Here is a 22,545-nt window from a genome sequence, read left to right as displayed (position 1 = left end):
TTTGATATGTGCTTTCGTTTATTCATAAAAAATTATAACTTTCATAACTACGAAACGTGTAACTATTTAATGAATAAATAGTACGATACAAGTGCGGTAAAGTAGATTCTTGTCTATATTTCCTGTACAATAATACAAGTGCAGGAAAAGTAGATTCTTGTCTATATTTAGATATTCAAAAGTCTGTAACATAGTTTTGTTTATCAAAGTTACACGTTTGATAACTTTAAAGGTTATAATTTTTATAAATAAACAAAAGTACATATCACTTTTTTTAAACAACTGTTAGAAAATAGATTCTCTAAACAGTAGCTCTGAATTTTTTCGCTTTAATTTGTCTATAATCCTCTTGTTAAAAGTGAAATAAACGCAAGTATGCCTTTTTCCACGGGCAGCCGCGGTGGAGTACTCCTATAGCTAAAAGAACCTCCTGAACGAAACAGTTTTATTTTGACTGTAATATTTTATATGCGGATCAGATTATAAGTAGCGCACTCAACCTCACTTTATATTCAAAGATATACTATAAGATCTGAATCTATGGTTCACACTTTCATTCATTTAATATATGTAAATACACTATTGAATATACTCATATCTTTGTAGACTAATTTTTTGAGACACACTTACATGAAAATTATTTAAATGATTCAAATATCGTAAGCCTACATAAGTTTACATGTAAACATTTCTACAAATGTCAGCCACCTTGGCTACCTATATATATGGTGTTTTATTATCCAATAGTCATGAATTTGCAGGCTCACCTCCCCTATCATTGTTTTGAAATGGTATAGGTGGATAAAGTTTTACACGCATCATGACTGGTTCACAGTTTCAGACGGAATCCGTACTTCCGGAATCACGGTAACAAATATATTAAAATTTCATTTCTAAAAATCTTCACACTCGGACTTACGATCTCTTGTACAGAAGTCTAGGCTCCCACCCACTGAACCACTATCACCCCTTTTGTACTTTGTAGATTAAGAAGTAATACGAGCAACGAAAACTAATGATCAGAATATTAAACTCGTTAAATTTGAAACATATTTACGGGTGTTTTCATAAAGGCAACAAAAAGTACACGATGTTAAATGTACTACGTATACTAAAATAAGACTGTAGCCATAAATAATCGCTACTATTGAGTATGTAAAATTTAGTGTTAACTATAATATAATATGTTTGTCGATCCCATGTTGAATTAATCTTTTAAATAATTTTTCTGATATATTTTGAAATAAGTAAAAGTTTATCTGTGTTCGTCAAAAAATAGATGCATGTTCAATTTTTATTCACTGATAAATATTGATGTATGTACAGTATTTTAATATTATTAATATTTTTATTATTTAATATTATTCTTTCATATTTAACCATTTTTTATCTCGATATTTAATCATTTTTGTATTTCGATATGTAACTATTTTATATTTATATTTCAATATTATTTATTAAAAATTTTAATAGTATTTATTTTGATATCCATTTATGTAATAATTTTTTTATATTATGTACAAATCACAATAATATTCTAGGTTTTAAATAGAAGTTTAATATGTCCAACCGTATATTCTCTTATATTACCTGATAGTGTAACAATTGGAATTTGATGTTAATAATTGAACCACTCTTGAGCTTTTTAATATTTCAAAATTTCTGAACATATATCTTAACACCAAAAATATTATCACTTCAAAGTTTAATATTGTTTTCAAATGAAGCCAAATTTTTTTTGTTTTGGTCGTAAAATCTCAATATATAGCGGCTCAAGCGTACACAATACGAACAGTAATTTATATATGTCTCTAATAAAACAATATAATATTTGCATTGCAAATGCAATGATCAAATTCGAGACGCTTGCATTAAAATATTCAAGTAATATGTATCAAAAATTTATGAAAAATTAAAAAACTTAAAAACTTTTTCAAAATTTATATTAACTCGGAAAATAATCATACAAGTTATTGTCAAAATAATTTTGTTCAGAAATTGTCATGTACAGAAGAACTAATTAAATTTTTAAATTCCTTCGTAATTGTTTGATGCGCAAGATTTTAATTTTCAACGCTATGTCAGTCCTATTTTCATGCGATTATTTTACACTGCAGGTTGCAGCCGTGTTGATTCAGGCTATTTTGATTCGAAATACCGGTGGTTTTCAGTTTCGCAATCGTTGCGCTGATTGTCATAAACTGTTGGAAATAGGTGTTTTTATCGAATTGTGACCTACATCTGGACTGTTAATTTTTATGAAATATAATTTTTTTTTTCGGAAATATAAGGTTACTAATTCTTTTAGAAAGTTAACGTAGCTTCATTTTTGTAGTTAACTATAAAGTTTGTTTATTGACTCAAGTATAGAAATGATTCACTATGTATTTATAAAAAAGTAGGCCCTAAAAAAATTGATAGAATAGCATTTCATTTAACAACATTATAATAAGAAAAAATAAGTTAACCTTTTTTTCTTGGACAATGTAATTCATAAAATACCAATAACCAATCCAAATAAAGAAGGCGGATCATTTACTGCTCCGCCTATAGTAACCATAGTAACAGCGCGGTTGTAACAGTCTAGTAAGTAGGAGTTAGTAAAGAATTGACAGTAAACCTGTGTCAAGGGTCGAATACTTCTTTAGTTTATATTGCGTTGGTATTAGATACTCGTGCTTGTCTGATTTGCTGACAACTAATAAATATTAATAAGACAAGTTAAAACTCAAACAAAAAAATAAGAAATACAGCACTGCGTGGATTGCTACTACTATTTTATTTAGCACAAAGTATTTTTGTTATAATAATCAATTGTGTGATAATAGATCCGATAAGTGCCACAATATATGTGAACTATTTTCAAATATTATGAAATGGTTTACGGTTACAAAATAATCGTTTGGAATGTTCAATAATTTCATATATATATATATGCGCGCGCGGGTGTGTGTGTGTGTGTGTACGTGTACATAACATTATGTGATGGTGATTTATTATAAAAATCTATTATTTCTGATTTATAAATAATAGTTATTGATATCAGATAAAATTACCTTTTCAAGTTACGTTAATTATTAATGTTGCATTTTGAATCCATTTATTCCCAATAATAAAAAAAACACATTTATTATAAGAATTGTTCTATTATTATTCAGTTATCAAATTACTTACTAATAATTAATTAAATTAACGGAAATGATACTCTTTTGAAACTTTTTGAGATCTGAGGAATTTTGAGGCACAGTGTTGATAACTAACGAACTAGATCTACTTATTAATTCTCAGATAATTAGTATTAAGAACATATCAATGGTTCCTTCAAATATTATGCCGTTAAAAGACTCAGAAAAAAATTTGTGTTCTAACACTGAATTGATGATAATGCCGAAAAATCCATTGATTCGAAGCAGCACTCCTGTCAATGAAAGCAATACTTCGCAGTCTGGTAATGTTCAAACAGAAAAGACTTCAAGTATTGAATGTATTGTTTGCGGTGATAAAAGTAGTGGCAAACATTACGGACAATTCACATGTGAAGGTGAATAATTATGTGAAAACATATCAAAATTTTATTGTGATCTGAAAATATAAGTAGGAAAAAAGTATATACTACAAAAAGTCATTCAATAATGTGTGAAAAATCTTCATACAAATAATGTATAAATAATTATTATAATCATAATAATTGATTCTATTTTCAGAATATATTCTTTCTTTCATGATTATTATGATTCCTATTTATACAGAGGAAAAAGTATAGAGAATAATATATAATTGAATTCGACTAGCAAAGTGAGATAACGATTTCATTGAAATTCATCTTATGTATCATTTCGGAATTAAATAAAACTTTCGAAAGTTTAAACTAAGCAAAAGTTATGTATTATATAGTTATAACGCCCTTTACTCGGATTTTATATTAATTTATGCCTATTGAGTGGCCCGGCAAGCTACATTATATCTGTAAATTGTACTATTACGTAATGATAATTTCATATATTCCCGCGTACGCAATTTATTTTATAGAGGTGGTTTTATGCTCTCGATGAGGGAACTTTCCAAATTTTCAGATTTTTCATGGATGAACACGAGTCATTTGGACTCCTTTAATGTTCCAATCGGTAATTTAAATTTGATAAACGAGATCTTCCTTTGGCTACCGTTTGATTTCACGTCATCTTGTTTAATAAGATTATAAATAGTCAACTTACTTATTTTTGTCACGTTCATGATACATGTTAGCAATATAATATCATAATTGAGAATGTTCAACAGTAGAACAAAGTTAAGTAAAATTTTTAATTTTTTTATGCATTAAACTTAACATCTAAGATTTAACATGAATTTTTTTAATAATATTTTATGGAAAAATTTCGTTGAAAATTAATTCAAAAGTTTATGTTTTATATACAGGTAGTTTCTTATACACTACTAAAAAAATTGGGAACAGAAAAAATTCAAAATTTGTCGGCGATTTTTTAAGGGCTGTATTTTCGAGAAAAATGATGGTATCGAGCTGAAAAAAAAAATGTTAAAGCTTGATGATTCTTATTTTAGGATTTTTTAGTCAAAATTCTTCATCTTCTATGGTTATTGCATAACTCTAAGGAAAAGAGCAAGAAAACAATTGTTTATGTTCATTTGAGTCTATGGACTTGGAAAATTTTTTTCGGTTAAATGAACTTAAATTTCAGTTAGCTTATTTCGTTTTTTCCTCTTTTCTCTATGTACGTGTATTTGTCACTGAGATATAAAACTTTAAATGAAATATGGTCCTTTTTCCTTTGATCGCCAATAACTTAGCAAACAATAATCATACAGCAAATAAAGAGGCAGTTCTAAAAATTAGAATAAATTTCCTCCAAAACTTATTCATTGGTTATTGAGAACAACATTTTTTTCGATTAGTCTTCGACATTAATTTGAAAAGAGTATAAAAACATAGCTTTTTGGGTTATTTTAGAAAACCTGTCTTAATCTGGCAACTCTTGTTAAAAGTACCAATGTTTGAAGATTTTTTTTAGCTGAATATACACTCAAAAACTTTACCAGTTTCCAAAGCGATCGGTCAGGCTGGGTTGCCGAACCGAATCGTCAAACTTTTGAAAAGAATTAAAGAAACCATTTTTTGTTCTTGAAAGAAAATAAATGATGGAAATGACTCAAAAAATTTGTTTTCTTAAAAAATTATTTATAAAATTTGAAAACATATTGTTATGTTTATTGCTTGTTGGTCTCAATTTGCCCTAAATTTACTATCTGAAAAAATTTCAATAATTAAGAAAATTAATACCCGAGCTGTACCCATTACTTGACCTATGGTATGCGATGTCTTTATGCCAACGATTTCGTTACTTCCCGAGAAGTAATTGTGTTTTGAATAAACAGTTTTTTTTCAATTTTTATAAAGTTTAGAAAAAAGTTCATAAAAATTTTTCAACCTTTGATTTTTTTCAGTTGTGAATCATGCCTCACCGACATTTTTCTGAAACGCTCGACTTGTAAAAAGAGGGTTATTTATTGAAAAGTGTTACACTCACCGCGACGTCGGACATCAGCGCATCAGTTGTGAGCCATGCCTACGTACATTATCGAGAATTAGGTAGGTATGCTCGTCGACCGGAGTAAGATTAACGACGGGTATCAAGTCCTCGAGATAATCGAGTAATAATTCGTCGTGCTTGTTGAGAACCGTTCATCCATGCAAATGTTATTAGACTAAATTTTCTGAATCATTGTCAACAATAATAACAACAGTGATGATAACGACGAAGATACTAACGACAACGACAAAGACAAAGAAATATTTCTTACCGGACAGTGCTTACCCGTCTTCGAAAGTCTGAATTACGAGCTAGGCGTCCAGTTGGTTTACCAGTTCTAACAGTAAGACATCATCGAGCTCGTCTAGCTTAGGTGCATTAATACGTCGAACAGATTGAATACAGTAATTTAGAGTAGAGTCGGCAATAAAATTTAGTAGACAGACATGTATGTACGTAACTTGAGGAATGATTTTGGAGTCATTAAATATTGCAGAAGTGATGTGCCATAGAGTCGCTTTTCATTAAAAAATTGAACATTGACGGACATAAGATATTTAGTAAATAGGTTTGGAGTTTTTAAATACTGAGAAAGTGATGAACCACGAGATTTCATATTGCTGAAAAAAGTAGATATAATGATATACAGACAAATGTACGAACACACGGATGTTCATATGTACAAGAAGCATAAATCCAACTGTACAACCTCAACGTGGTATGCTTTCTGTGAATCAATTGCCAGAAATTAATGAATTAAACAAAAGTTTTATTTGTTTTTTTGAAGAAACATTTTCTTCTTCTTTTTTTTTCCATATTAGATAATTTTTCAATTCCAAATTACCAACAAAATAAGAAAAAAAAATTTTTTTTGTCATTATCATCATTTATTGACATTTAAGGAACAAAAACGTGTTCCTATAAACCTTTTCAAAAGTTTAACGATTTGGTTTGGGAAAATGGCCTGATCGCTCTGAAAACTGGGAGGGTTTTGGGGTATGTATTGAGCTAAAGAAACGTACTTTTTGCAACGGTTGCTAGGTTGAGGCAGGTTTTCTAAAATTACTTTTTTAAAATTTATATCGAAGATTAATCGAAAAACATTTTGTTATCAATAACCAATAAATAACTATTGTAGGAAATACAGTTTAGAACTACAATAATTTTAAATAGAGTTTATTTGCTGCACGATTATTGATTGCTGAGTTAATGGTGATCGAAGGAAAAAGGACCATTTTTCATTCATAGTTCGATATGTCAGTGACAAATAGACATCGAGAGACAAGGGAGAAAAAAAATATAAGCTCAATAAATAAGCTAACTGGAATTTAAGTTCGTTAAAATAATTTTCCGAAATCCTTGGATTAAAAAAAAAAATTTTTTTCTTACTCTTTTACTTAGGATTGTGCAGTAACCATAGCAGATGAAAATTTTTAACTAAAAAATCTTAAATCTAGAAACTTCAAGCTTTAAAAGGTTTTTTTTTCATCTCGATACGATCATTTTTCACGAAAATACATCCCTTCAAAAATCGCCAAAAAATTTTCTCTGATTTCTTAATTTTTTTCCAGTATCGTATATAATAAAATATTATAAATAATTATGAGGTTGTTTTCAAAAACAAAATACATTGAGAACAAATATTAAAGAAACTAGGTGCTAATATTGAAATGAAGTTATAGATAAAAATGAAATTTTAAATAATCGATTAAAACTTAAACGAAAATTTGAGTTTATTAATTATATGGATTTGATATATAAAAGTATTATAACTACGATTAGATGTTGGTTCATTGTCAGAAAATTAATTTTAAAAATTTGATGCGAAACACACACAAACGCAAACGAACATTCTACACACCTACATGCACGCTCACTGAAGGAGTACACCTTGCCCACTTCGTTCGTCATTGCTCCGCCTTCCATATTACCCTAATACAACAATATAGCTTATTAAACTCATTTTACTGACTTTGATTCACCCTGGACTAATTCTAGTACTTATCATTTTTATGTAGGATTCGTTTATAAACTACATGTTCCTTTTGCGTTTGAAGAATATGAATAGCAAAAGTGAAACATAGTCAAAATATGTCAAAATCTATGTTTTATGAATAAAGAAGCCATGATGAGCATTATCCTCTTTATCATGTGAGGTTACGCTGGATGTAGGATCAATAATCTGATATTATAAGGTTAAGGTGTTCAAAAAGTAAGGTAAATTTTTTAATTGGGTGGACTACGTATATTCGATCATCGATATTTTTCTTTAATTATATTGGTATACTTTTTTTTGCAAGACAAAAACGTTAGACTTGTTTTTTGTGCTCGGCGATTTTCTGCTGTCAAAAACAATGGATCAAAGAATTTGCATAAAGTTTTATGTAAAAATGGAATTGAGTGCTCCAAAATACGTGAAATGTTGACAGTGGCATACGATGAGTCTACTTGAAGTAAAAAAAAATAGTATTAATTCTTTCAAGATGGCTGAGAAGACACCGACGACGAACCTCGCTGTGGACGCCCCAAGAACTGCAATAACTGATGAAAGTGTTGAAGAAGTGAAACAAATGGTGTTAAAAAATCGTCGAATCACTATTAGAGAAGAGGTTGAGGACGTTGGCATCTCTTTGACTCATGCCATGCAATTTTTTCCGAAGTTTTGGGCATGAAACGTGTAGCAGTCAAATTTGTTCCGGAACTGCTTAATGTTGAACAAAAGGACCGTCGAAGGAGCATAGTTCAAGAGCTGTTAATCGACGTCAATGATGATCCTGATATACTCAAAAGAGTTACAACTAGTGACGAATCATGGGTTTATGGTTATGACGTCAAAACTAAAGCCTGATCGTCCCAATCGAAAACTCCAGAAGAGCCAAGACCGAAAAAAGCACGTCAAGTTCGATCAAATGTCAAAGTTATGCTCACTGTTTTCTTTGATTATCGTGGCGTAGAACATCAAAAGTTCTTACTACAAGCTCGTACGATCAATAAAGAGTATTACCTTGAAGTTATGCGCCGTTTGTGAGAAGCAATACGAAAAAAACGTCCGGAATTGTGGTAAAATAATTCATGGATTTTGCATCACGATAATGCACTTGCTCACTCATTGTTGCTTGTGTCCAACTTTTTGGACAAAAACACAATCACAATTATGCCTCAGGCACCATATTCACCGGATATGGCCCCCTGCGACTTTTTCCTGTTTCCAAAATTCAAGAAACCCATGAAAGGACGGAGGTTTGGAACGATTGAGAAGACAAAGAAAAAATCGCTGGAAGAACTCAAGGCTATACCAGAAAGTGCTTACCAGAAGTGCTTCTAGGATTGAAAAAATCGTTAGCACAAGTATATTATATCTGGGGAGGATTATTTTGAAGAAGACAATATAAATATTGATGAATAAATAAATAGTTTTTCATAAAAATAAATATTCACTTTTTGAACACACCTCGTAATACATTTCTGTAAAAAACATTAAATTTTTCCTTTTTTTAAATTTACAATATTTTTTTTATATAATTCGTAATATTATGATACTAGCACTAGTGCATATTTTTACTGGGCTATGTCTTTAAATCGGTTTTTGTCACATATGTTAGTATATTTTGATTCGAGCATATGCTTCGACTTTCTTGCAGATTCATAATTTCAAGTACAATTTACATAGCAGTTTATACAACTTTCTTGCAATTAGTACATTTGAGTTCATTTTAAAATTAGCTGCTTACGAGATTTTATTAGTGAATATGAATTCATTTTCAAATGTTTGTTATTTTTATGAGTTGAAGATCCTTGATACTGAATTCGCTTTGCCATGGAGATAGTCGTAAAGATGGGAATAAAATAACTAGACAGATATCGCATAGAAGATAGTTTTGTTGATTTCCAAAAAACAACATAATTAATTAATGAAAGAAGTAAAACGATATAGAGAGTGAGAGAGAGAGAGAATGAGATCGCTTGTTACTTATCGTTTCGATAGTCACAGGCTAATGCTCATGTCGGATGAAGTTAAATAAACACGTTGCGTAGTTTACTGTTATTACAGCAGTGACACTTGAAGACGATCACGATTCTTTGTGCAACAATAGGACTAATCATACGGATTGATAGTTCGGTAGTGAATAGAATCTGGAGTCGTTCTGAAATCCAGTCTTGTGCTTAAGTATACGAGGTCTGTCCGGAAAGTATCGGGCCTATCTTTATATTTTCGTGCTAGCATTATTCTTTATCATCTAGTGGGTGGCATCCTTCAAAGTAATCCCCACTTGATTGAATAACACGGTTCCATCGATGTTTCCACTTTTCAAAACAGTCCTGGAACTCACTTTTAGGGATAGCCTTAAGTACACTCGTCGCATTGTTTTCAACCGTTGTTTTGTCATCGAATCGGTGTCCTTTGAGTGGTTTTTTTAGTTTTGGAAACAACCAAAAGTCACAAAGAGCTATATCGGGACTGTATGGAGGTTGTCGAAGCAATGCGTTTGTGTTTGCTCAAAAACTGCTGCACAAGATTGGATAAATGCGCTGGCGCATAATCGTGATGGAGAAGCCAGTCACCACTTTCCCAAAAGTGCGGCCGTTTTCTTCTTACTGCATCAAGCAAACGTTTCAAAATTCGAACGTAGTATTCTTTATTGATTGCCTGACCTGTTGGTGCATATTCGTGATGTACAACACCTTCACAATCAAAAAAAACAATTAACATTGACTTAACATTGCTCCGACTTTGACGTGCTTTTTTTGGTCTTGGCGATTCAGAATGCTTCCACTGTGAAGATTGTTGTTTTGTTTCAGGATCATAACCATAAACCCATGATTCATCACCTGTAATAACTTTTCTAAGCACATTATCATCATTATTGACCATTTCCAGGTTGTCCAGAGCGATTTCTAAGCGAATGTCCTTCTGCTCTGCTGTGAGCAATTTTGAGATGAATTTCGCACACACGCGTTTTATTCCTAAATTTTCGGTTAAAATTTCTGAAATGATAGTTTTTGGTATTCCAAGGTCTTCTTCTAGTTCTCGCACAGTCATACAACGATCTTGTTCGATTGCAAGTCCCACCCGCTCAATATTAACTACGGTTTTTGTCGTCGAAGGTTGGCCGGAACGAGAATCACTATCGACAGAAGTGCGACCAAGATATAAACGTAGGCCCGATACTTTCCGGACAGACCTAATACGCGTGCATTACGTATCTTATCCTTGCATATCGCGTAAAATTGAAGGGAGACGAATTTGTTTCATAGTTTATTCAGCAGCTTAATTGAAGCTTTGGTGCATTGTTAACGATTAAGCATAATATATGGTAAAGGGAGGTCACATCGTTACCGAAAACACTATATGCTACCTCGCTGCCGCATCTCGGTGAGAAGTTGCACACAACGTATAAGCAGGTGACATTACGCGCTGATGCTAGTCGCACATTTCAGATATTTATAACCCGTGACAAGTTCGAGACTAAAGTTTGCTGTCTTTGACAAAAAAAATGACAAAGGGAAGGACTTATTTTACAGTGTATTATGTATCCGATGAAAAGAATTTCAGTTAAATTTCATACTAATGCTATGTTAATTTTTCGTTTCTCTGAAACTACAGCTGAAATTTTATGAATTTTTATGAAATTTTTTGAAATTAGCTTGAGACGAGCAGCTTAAGTCATAATAATAATTTATTTCAATATTTAAAACTGCTTTGTGAGATAGAGATCTAATTATATATACTTATATAATTAGTCAAAACAATTGTTATCCGATCGTCAATTTTTTATTTGCAAAAGAAATAATTTGCGAATTCTTTATTTAATTATTCAAACTCTCTATGTTAAATTAATAAACTTAATCTTAAATAGAGATCCGTGTATCATAAGCGATTTTTTGATGTAAAACATTGATATAATTTTATTGTAAATTTTGTTCTATTCATTTTTTTTCAACTTTCTTTGTTTATAACTTTATAAGACAATTTTATCATAATAACCGATTAATATAAGAAAATCCAGTGTCTTCTAGTTAATTTTTTATACATTACAAACTTTTTACTTCGTTTGCGTGACTTCGCGTTGAAGTTGGTTCAAAGCTTATGCTAATTTAGAAGAACAGTGTTGTAGAGGTAACCCTGCGTAAAAAGGTGCGTCTACCATGAGTATAAATTCGTTCGTCGCTTTGGCAAAGGAAGGGATAACCAGTTAAATAGTCTTTGTCATTTTTTGATTTACATTTCATTATTCAGTGGTTAACCTGGCTATTTTCCTTTCTTGCATGAATGTTAAGAGCTCAAATCATAAGACCCTTTCTCTATTAGAAAAAACAGTCTTAAACAATTAAACAAACTTCTCTCCTAATTATATCATTGTAGCCTAGAACTTCGGCTAAGATTTTCTTACAGCGCTGTCTTGTCTTTTCCAGATAGATGTGACAATCATTAATATAATTTCAAACGGCACATCGATGTGGTGAATTGTGTCGACTTGGACTCTATTCACTGCTCGACGAACGATATTTCTAGTTCATCATGTAGTAATCGAGAAGTTTTAATTGTAAACTTTCTAATTGTTATTGTTACAAGACTCATTATTGTTATTTCGGTACTTACCTCCGAGATGTCTACGATATTCATTACAATATTGATCTGGTTTATTCCCGCTGTTATCTCCTTCATAATGGCATCTACTACCTGCGGTTCCGGTATCAGTAGTTGTAGGTTAATTGGCGATCAGTGTGAATTAACGGGTATAATTGAGCACAGCATCTGCATGACCGTTATAAAGGACGTCGTCGTATAGGTCAATGATTGAGGGTTAGCCGTTTTCAAAGCCTTGGATTTTCTTTAAAATAAGGCCGTCCTTCAGATACCTGTGCTTACATCTCTCGTATTTCCCGTAGTTCTCAGGACGACTGGTGAGGTCTTTCCTCAAGTTCTTTTTTCTTTAAGTTATACGTGCGCCTTTCAAAACTTGTAATAATTGGTTGCATAGGAAGAATAATGTAACGATTTTCGAATAGCGGTCGTTCTATGCCTAGATGTCGCTGCTATTCACTTCAGCAAGCTTAAACCTGTGCTGATCAAGGTGAAGTAAATAGATATAATTCGTGAATGTCTAATTGAAAGAGATAGCGTTTTGGGGAGAACTAGAAATCATTTGAGACAGTTACCAACCTTTTATTTTTTCCTTTTTCACTGACTCGATTTTAAGTTTTATAAGCTTTGTGCGCTTATTTTTTATTTATTTTTTTAATCCTTTGAAAAATTGGCTGGATCCTCTTTCTGCTGCTCGACCTTTTAAACCCTCGGAAGGTGGCAGCCTAAATATCCTTTCTTCGGGCCCATACTGCAGGAAACTATGAAGTTAGCTCCGATTTTCCGGATTGGTCTTTCGGTTTTCTTGTCCAAAATTAGAATCCTAATTGGCAGGAGGGTGAAATTTTTCCGGGGAGGCTGGGGCGTGACTACGTAAACTTGGGCCTGTTCTTCGAGAGATGGCTCCTCAAGTATCGTTTCTTATGTTCTTTCTTAAGTTTCGTTATGTCTTTGTTAATAACAATGTTACGTTTACGACGCATCCTTTTTATAAAATGCACATTCGCGAAATTCAAAGCTACTAAACTATTCGTACGTCAGCAAAAGGTAACTAAACGCGAGGTAAATGACTCTCCGAAATTAAGCCTTACGACGCATCCTTTTTTATAACATATGCACATTCAAAACTGCTAAACTATTCACACGACAGCAAAAAGCTGTCGAAACACACTCCGAAACTAAGTCACCAAAACGCAAGAATTTATAATCAGCGAAAACAAAAATGTCACACAATATCGCAATACTGACCTGAAAAGAGCTATAAAAGATATAAAAAGCAATGAACAAATTACTCAGTCAGTTGATCAGTAGTCCGTCAGTCAGTCAATAAGTACCTGTAAGACTCAACTCCGTACACACCGGTCCGACAATTGGTGATCATTTTACTTAATAAACTCGCGACTGTTACAAAGTAATATCGTGCAAGTATTATTCAACAACCTATCCTATTCAATTCAACAAGCAGTTAGAGCCTGCTACACTCATACAATTCAACAAGCAGTTAGAGCCTGCTACATTTTATCAACAATTAAAAGCTACGATTATCAAGGTAGTACAATTATCAGACATACATTTCCACATACATTTATTATAAGTGAGACATATCCAACCACTAGTCAACATATGAGAACGTCTCATTCATTAGCTATTCGTAGTTGATGCACGAGACGTAACAATTGGTTCCGGTACGAAAAATACATTCGATTGAGATAAAGAAAATTATTTTGATACATATTAAAACTTAGTTCTTATTAATGAATTAACACGTCAAACGGAAAAGAGAGTTTGAAAACCGCGGATATATCAGTAGGTGTTGTATTACAGAAGTAAGCAGCACACGTCACTTTCTTTCATAGTGACCGAATTTCAAAATTGCAATTTTGCAAAATTGAGATATTAAGACAACAGCAGAAATAAGTGACCGAGAAATAATTTTCAGCTAGTGGGTCAAATACCATACATAGATAGAATTTCCTTTTTTCTTTTCTTTTTCCCCTTTTTTATATTCTTTTTGCCATCTCAATAAGTAATTGTATTTCCATATACTTCTACCATAATTTTTTGCTAACAATAATTTTTCTTATTTTATATATTTTCCCTGCTTCACTCTATTTTGATTTTGTCGAATTCCCTTTGTTTATTCCGTTTATTACGAAAGTGCAATAAATGAGCAGGAAGTCCAGCACAACGAAGGACACATCATCCATAATTAGGAAACTTACGCGACCACAAATCGACAAGAATCCAAAATTAGAAGACCTTTTAGAAAAAGGACTGGATGAGATAGCTTTCAAAAAGAGTAACAAGCTACAAAGATCGCCGATTAAGACCAAGACCCAAGATGAAATCGTAGGAAAAGAGAAAAACACAGGAGCAATAAAAAAAATCATACCACAGCTGACCAATTAGTTGATTTAACAGAAAAACAAACAAACAAAACCGACTACACTGATTCAGACAAATATTCACTATTAGACCAGACGTTTGACACATTTGACTCAGAAAAAACACGATAGATATTCAGACATTGGAGGATTTTTAGGTGAACAAAGTCTAATATTAGGGACACCAAAAGATATATTATTCAGCATAAACACAAACGAAGAATCTGTCTACACAAAATACGCATTATCAAAAAACTCTGACGAACCTATTAACCAACAGCAGAACATCGAAGACTCAAAAAAAGACACTAGAAAAATAAACAAAACACAATACATAAACGAAAAGGAGAGTGAAAGAAACACTCAGCAAATTCAAAGACAAATTCAAGGAAACCAACGTATCACAAGCCCAGCAACAAACCCAATAAATATGGCAAATTCACACCCAATCAAATTATCACTCAAGGAATTGGTAAATTATGTTCCGGACTTCGATGGCAAAAATATGCCACCCGCAAAGTACATCAGGAAACTACGACGAGTAAAAAATTTAGTAGATGACCAAGATGAACACAATGTAGTAGAACTATTGAAAGTGAGAATGAAGGGAGAAGCAGAAGAAGCTTTAGGAAACAGCTGTGTAGAAACAATAGACGAATTAATTACAGCAATACGAAGTCTATACCCAATTCAAGAAGACATACACGAATTGCGTGCTAGGATACGCAAAATAACACAAGGAAATACAGAATCAGTTATTCAATACACAAATAGATTATGTCAATTAGTATTAGAAATAAAAGAAATATACAGAATACAAGAAACAAATGAAATAGCCAGGAAGAATTTCTACGAAGAATTAGATGCGGACGTAGCAAAATGTTTTAAAAAAGGAATGCGAACGGAGATAAAATACGAACTGGGCAACGAGACAACATTACAAGAAATGTCCAAAAAAGCTATAGAAATTGAAAATGACATAAATATTAGAAAAGCAACAGACAATGTGACAATTAATAACACATATGCCGAATACAATGATTATTATAATAGACCTGAACTACCAAAAAAAATCATGATATGTCAAATTTGCCATGACCCCCAACACGAAGCGCTATTTTGCCATTCTGCAGCATGCGTCTATTGTAAAGGAACAGATCACTTTTCTAATAATTGTAAAAATTCATTAGACAAAATCAATTTGATATGCAAATACTGCAGCCAAAAAGGACACTCAATAAGCGCTTGCCCACTGAACAAACGAAGAAATATCCATTGCCAATACTGTCAAGAATTAGGACATGAGGTAGATCAATGCCCCTACATTGCCGACTACATAAAATGCTGGAAATGTGGAGAAACAGGACATGAAGCCATCAAGTGTAAAAATAAGATCACACAAAAGGTAAACAAATGCGATATTTGTGAAGAAGGAAGTCATTCAACGCAAGAATGCCCTGAGGTCTTTTGTAAAAAATGCAATAAAAAAGGTCACTCTATCAAATTTTGCACAACAGGTAAAAATAGATCACCTTATAGAATATGCACCCTATGCCAAGAACAGGGACATGAAGAACAAGATTGTGAAGAAGCGCGAATATATTTCACAGAACAAAGAAACAAATCAAGTTACAAGTGCCAATTATGTGATCAATTAGGTCACACAGCAAAGTTCTGCAGAAAAATTGCGAATACACAACAATCTGCAAACCCTCAGCAAAATCAGCAGAAGAAAAATACCATACATACGAAAAAGAAGCACTTGGCATAGTATTCGCAATAAAAACATTTCAAAATTACATATATGGAAACAAATTTACCGTCGTTAGTGATCACAAACCATTGTTATCCTTCAAATCAGCAGACAACAATTCAAGAGTACAAAAATGGAGACTAAAACTGGCAGATTATGATTATGATATTATCTACAAACCTGGCAAAATAAATACAAATGCCGATGCACTATCACGAAATCCGATAGAAGATATAAAAATAAATGCAGTTACCAGAGCACAAAAAGCAAAACAAGAATCAAAAGAAAAAATAACAAATGAACAAGAAAAACAAGAGGAACAAATCAAAATAACAAGAAAACAAGACAAAGAAAAAGAAAATAGAAATAAAAATATTACACAAGCACAAGTACATATGGAAAATAACGAAAATACAACACAGAAACAACATAACATTCGATTTACGAAAAAACCCATCGAATCAAGAAAAGACAACATTATACATTTTATCGACAACAAATATCAATCATTAGATAACGCAACAGAAAGACTAATAAAAATCAAACAGATACAACCAGACAAAAATCTACAACCCCAGGAAATTGAAATAATACAGTCAAGAACAAAAAATATCTTCATAGCCTGTCTTGACACAAGACAGTCCGCTATGAGGATAAAGGAGAATCTCAAAGGTCTCTTCAAATTATTAAGAACATTAATAATTCGCAAGAAAATAAAAACATTCAGCATCTCAAAAGACCTACAATTAAAAAACATACACTGGACCGAAATAGAAAACATTCTAGCAACAACATTCGAAATTTCTAAAACTAAAATTATCATTTGCCTAAATTACATCGACTACGTAAAACTCACAGACCGAGACAATATATTCGACCAATATCACTCAAGCGCACTAGGAGGACATTCGGTAATCAACAGAACATGGAACAGAATAAAGAACAAATACTATTGGGAAAATCTGAAAACTGATATAGAGAACCGTATTAAAAATTGTGAAATTTGTCAAAGAAACAAACTAAAAAGAATAAAAACTATACAACCAATGATAATAACGGACACTCCCATGAAAACATTCGACAAAATCGCAATGGACATAGTAGGACCTCTAAACGTTACTAATAATCAGAACAAATACATTCTTTCTATACAAGACCTCCTCTCAAAATTCATAATAGTTGTTCCACTCAGTGATCAAACGGCAGAAACAATTGCAGATGCCCTAATCAAAAGATTTATATGTATTTTCAGTTCACCAAAAGTAGTCCTCACCGACAGAGGAGCAAACTTTACAAGTAAAATTTTAAAAGCCATTGCTCGTAGATTTAAATTTGCAAAAATAGAAACAACCGCATTTTCACCACAATCAAACGGCTCCCTAGAAAGAGAACATCACCCCCTTTGTGAATATTTAAAAAATTTTTCTAGTAAAAAAATTGAATGGGACAATTTATTAGAATTAGCCCAATTTCATTACAATACAAGCGTTCACAGCGCACATAGATTTACTCCGCATGAACTGGTCTTTGCTTATCCACCACGATTACCATCTAGTGAACCGTTAAAAACTTGAGAACAATTGCCAACATTCAATAATTATCTATCAACACTTATACAAAACATGCAGGATATTGCATGCTTAGTGCGAGAAAACCTCATAACAGCAAAAGAAAAATCAAAAAAATATTATGATCGCCACATAAACCCTTGCAATTTCAAAATAGGAGATCAAGTGAGGCTCATTAAAGAACCTAAACCAGGAAAATTAGAAAAGAATCACAACCTAGGTCCTTTTGAAATATTAAACATCACAGACAAATATAATGTAACAATAAATAAGGGTGGAAAACCGAATACAGTTCATGCAAATAAATTAATATTACACAAGAGTATATAAACTGATAAACCTTTCTCTGTTTTAGGACAAACAAATCATGTATTTAAAAATAACGTTATTCATTACATTCTTTCAAATTACTTATGCATACATTGGATATCACTGCGGCACCACAAACACAAATATCACAACATTCTCTCTACTGGACGCTGACGAATGCGACTTTAACACCGAAACCATAAACTCAACAATAGTAAATGTAGAACTTATCCAAGCAGCAGAATTTAGAAATGTTCCAGTACATCAATGCAAAATTGAAATCCATCGGACAGTATACCAATGCGGATTATTCGGACGCTTCGAACCTGAACAAAACGGAGAACAGGAATACTTGTATTAATTGAGCCATGAACAATGCCAAACTATCCACGAGACGAGAATTTTTAAGTATGACAATTTTCATACGATTGCCGATTTAAAAATAAACGCAACAACAACCAAGGGCATAGACTTCGCTGGCGATGCAGGAAGCTGCAGCGGCGTAGCCTACACAGACAGGTTCGGATCATGGAGTAAGGTACTTGTTCAAGGCACAATTAAAATCACATTAATACAAGCCTATGCGAAAATTTGTCTGAGTAATGACAAACTACATTTAAGCTCAGGAACGATATGTAAATTTTCAGACACAACTTGCGTAGACTCTGACGGGGGTTATACATTTTGGGACATTTTACCTCAGGAAGAATGTTTTACTAACACTTACGTTATTTTATATAAAGGTCAAGTAACAAAATACTTTAACACACACAATGACGACATAATATACATGGTAAACACTAGCGACACGACCTTTGCTTTAACAGCCAAAGATAAAATATTGAAATGCTAAAGAGAATTCATAAGAACAGAACACCCAAAACTCTTTATCGCGGAAGAAAACAATAATTTCAACAAATACAAATTCGATAAAGATACTGTTACTAGCAAAAGCAAGGTCAACATAGATTTATTCACATACGTAAATTCTAAATTTGTATATGTCGAATAGCATTTGGGCAGACAGCTGAACGACCTTTACAGAAAAATCATTACAGATAGGTGTGAAGTAGAGAGGAAAACAATACAAAACTCCATATCCCTTGCAACCCTCTCCCCTGACGAATTCGCATACAACATCATGAAGAAACCTGGATACATTGCCAGGATCGCAGGAGAAGCAGTTCATGTCATAAAATGCACCCCTACTGTAGTGAAGGCACAGCACCTTAACGAATGCTACAATGAATTACCAGTAATTTCAGGCAATGAAACCTGGTTTCTTACTCCAAAAACACATCCTCAAAAGAAGAGGTACTCCAATGAACTGCAACTCCATAATACCTACATACTACAAAGTAAACAGCAAATGGATAAAACTAACACCCAAAGCAATGGAAACAATACCACCACAAGCACTCAAACCTAACACAAACATAAAATGGAAATTTGAATCCATAGATTCATTAGCAACTAGCGGCATATACTCACAACAAGAATTGGACCATCTACAACAACAAATAATGTTCCCCATGGAAAAAGCATCTCTTTTAAATATTATAGCTAAAGAGATATCAGGAGAAGGAACAACAAATAACATTTTCACAGAAAATACACTTACAAAACTGGCTGAAAGCACGTGGAATCACATGTTCAACAAACTAATCACGTGTGGATCAATCTCGTCAGTAATCATAATGATATTAATATTACTGCAAATAATAAAATTGACGATTGACACCATCATCAGAGGATATACGCTGCACATGGTTTATGGCTGGTCTATGAACCTACTATGGGCCTTCTTCAGCTCAATAACCCACCTGCTAATGATACTAGGACGACAAAACCATGACAGTATGACAAAAAATAATAAACAAAATGCAGAAATTCAACTAGACACAATACACACAAACCTGAACGACACAGACGTCAAGATACAAATTTACCCTGATACCCACTGTCCTATTCCTCAACAAAACTTACCTCTCGAATCAACAATAATCAAATACAAACATGACCTATTTTCAACAAAAGTCTAATTGTCATGTCGTTCAGTACCCCAAATGCTTTACGTCATGGCCATATTTCAAGCGGGGAGGGAAGCGAGATATTCGCTTTAAGAATCTAAATTAAAAACAAATTCCTTATCTAAAAAACAAAAGAAAAATATATTTTTACAAAATTACAATTATGTTTACAAATATAATTACACTTATATACAATTACATTTATATCGATGGTCTACACTTGGACCTATAATTACATTATAAAACTCACTTAAAACCTCCACACATACTCGACGAAAACCGTTACAATACACTAACAAATCATAAAAAAATAATTCGCGAAGATTCCAAGTATCTTCATCTGGACCGTACTCCCCCAAGAAGAAGGCCGTCTGCGTCACTCGATCGCAATGCCTCAGAGTACGCACTAATTTCCATCTCTGAAATTAACAAGCAAATAGGAAACAAATTAATCGGACATATCAATATACCAATATACAAACATACATTGTAAAACACTTACATCTATTCTCACATATTTTCGGGTCCCGGACTTAGGCGCGACTGGTAAAGGCAAGCCCTCCCGTCTGGCTTTCTTTACCGCACGGGAATACTGCCAATCCGCAAACTAGAATAAAGAAATATAATGATAATAATAACACCGAATAAGAAATCAATTTGTAAAATACTTACGCAGACCATCGAATGACGCTTTCTTGGAAATCCAAACATTGTAAAAATTGAACTGTACAAAGTCGAGCAACCGCGCTCCTCATATACTAAATAAATGCACACATCGCAAAAATTTCTGTATAAACCGCTAATAGCTTTGAATTTCAGAAGTATTTTTATGCAAACATTGCAATATCTTAGGCCCTGGGGTGTTACGTCTTACGACGCATCCTTTTTATAAAATGCACATTCGCGAAATTCAAAGCTACTAAACTATTCGTACGTCAGCAAAAGCTAACTAAACGCGAGGTAAATGACTCTCCGAAATTAAGCCTTATGACGCATCCTTTTTTGTAACATATGCACATTCAAAACTGCTAAACTATTCACACGACAGCAAAAAGCTGTCGAAACACACTCCGAAACTAAGTCACCAAAACGCAAGAATTTATAATCAGCGAAAACAAAAATGTCACACAATATCGCAATACTGACCTGAAAAGAGCTATAAAAGATATAAAAAGCAATGAACAAATTACTCAGTCAGTTGATCAGTAGTCCGTCAGTCAGTCAATAAGTACCTGTAAGACTCAACTCCGTACACACCGGTCCGACAATTGGTGATCATTTCAATTAATAAACTCGCGACTGTTACAAAGTAATATCGTGCAAGTATTATTCAACAACCTATCCTATTCAATTCAACAAGCAGTTAGAGCCTGCTACACTCATACAATTCAACAAGCAGTTAGAGCCTGCTACATTTTATCAACAATTAAAAGCTACGATTATCAAGGTAGTACAATTATCAAACATACATTTCCACATACATTTATTATAAGTGAGACATATCCAACCACTAGTCAACATAGTTAGTGGCGGTCAATGTTTTTCTTATGGAGAGTTATTTTATATAGGTTTTTAACTATTTTTTCTAAACCCTAGTCTACGATTTTCGTTTAAAAACTCTCAGAAATATTTTTCAAGCGAGGATACTCAGCATCGTTTATTTACTACACAAAGGTTCTCATTTCTCACTCTCCACTTTGAACTGGAGAAAGTGGAAAGAAATAGGAGAGGAAAAAACATAGCTCGCCCCAACAGTTGCAATCAATGTTTCATCACAAAGTAGGAATAAATTCCTACTGAATAAATATGCATTACACTCACTCGTAACATCGTCATGTTTTAATATTTTTGAAGCATCCCGGCATCATTTTTTTGTATTTTCAAGATCTTTCATTTAAGATGTCGCGCGATTTAATCGATGCATTCGAACCGGAAATAGAGCGGTTCAAAGTTGGCGATTTTTTCAAAAATAAAAAAATTTCAAAGTAAAATTAAAAAAAAACGTTTTTTTTTACAGTAGCAGATTTTTTGTTAGCTCTAACTGTGTAGAATATGGTACAAAAATTTTGAAGAGGTATTATTTTTCATTTTTTGATAAAAGCGTTTTGAAAATCGATAAATTTCACTTTTTGAAAAAATTGTCATCTTTTTACCCCTGTATCTTTGGTCCAAATGCACCGATTGAGACACGCAGGGACTCAAAAGAAATACCTTAAAAAGACTAAAAAAATGACGCCCATCTGGTTCAAAAATATTAAAAATTTACCCAGTTACTATACTCGGAAGATGCCCGACAAATTGACTTTAATAGTGCTTGTTTATCTGATAGGTGCACCCGGTACATGAATGTTTGTGCAGATATACAATTT

The 22,545-nt window shown here is 32.7% G+C and overlaps 1 protein-coding gene across 2 annotated transcripts in view; it reads left to right on the top strand.

The window, feature by feature from the left end:
- Window positions 1–2,672: 2,672 nt before the first annotated feature.
- The window catches only part of LOC131665447 (nuclear receptor subfamily 2 group F member 5-like), a 134,810-nt gene continuing 114,937 nt past the window's right edge, over window positions 2,673–22,545 (top strand). For both annotated transcript variants that reach the window (XM_058937328.1, XM_058937327.1), the window contains exon 1: window positions 2,673–3,541. In XM_058937328.1, the coding sequence (XP_058793311.1) occupies window positions 3,425–3,541 (117 nt within the window). In that variant the 5' untranslated portion in view covers window positions 2,673–3,424. The remainder of the gene's footprint in view (window positions 3,542–22,545) is intronic.

Source organism: Phymastichus coffea, unplaced genomic scaffold (assembly GCF_024137745.1).
Source record: "Phymastichus coffea isolate CEN01 unplaced genomic scaffold, Cenicafe_Pcof_1.1 PCOF00051, whole genome shotgun sequence".
In the NCBI taxonomy this organism is placed as follows: Eukaryota; Metazoa; Arthropoda; class Insecta; order Hymenoptera; family Eulophidae; genus Phymastichus; species Phymastichus coffea.
The sequence above is the reverse complement of the archived record's forward strand: the minus strand, read 5'-3'. Positions and strand labels throughout refer to the sequence as shown.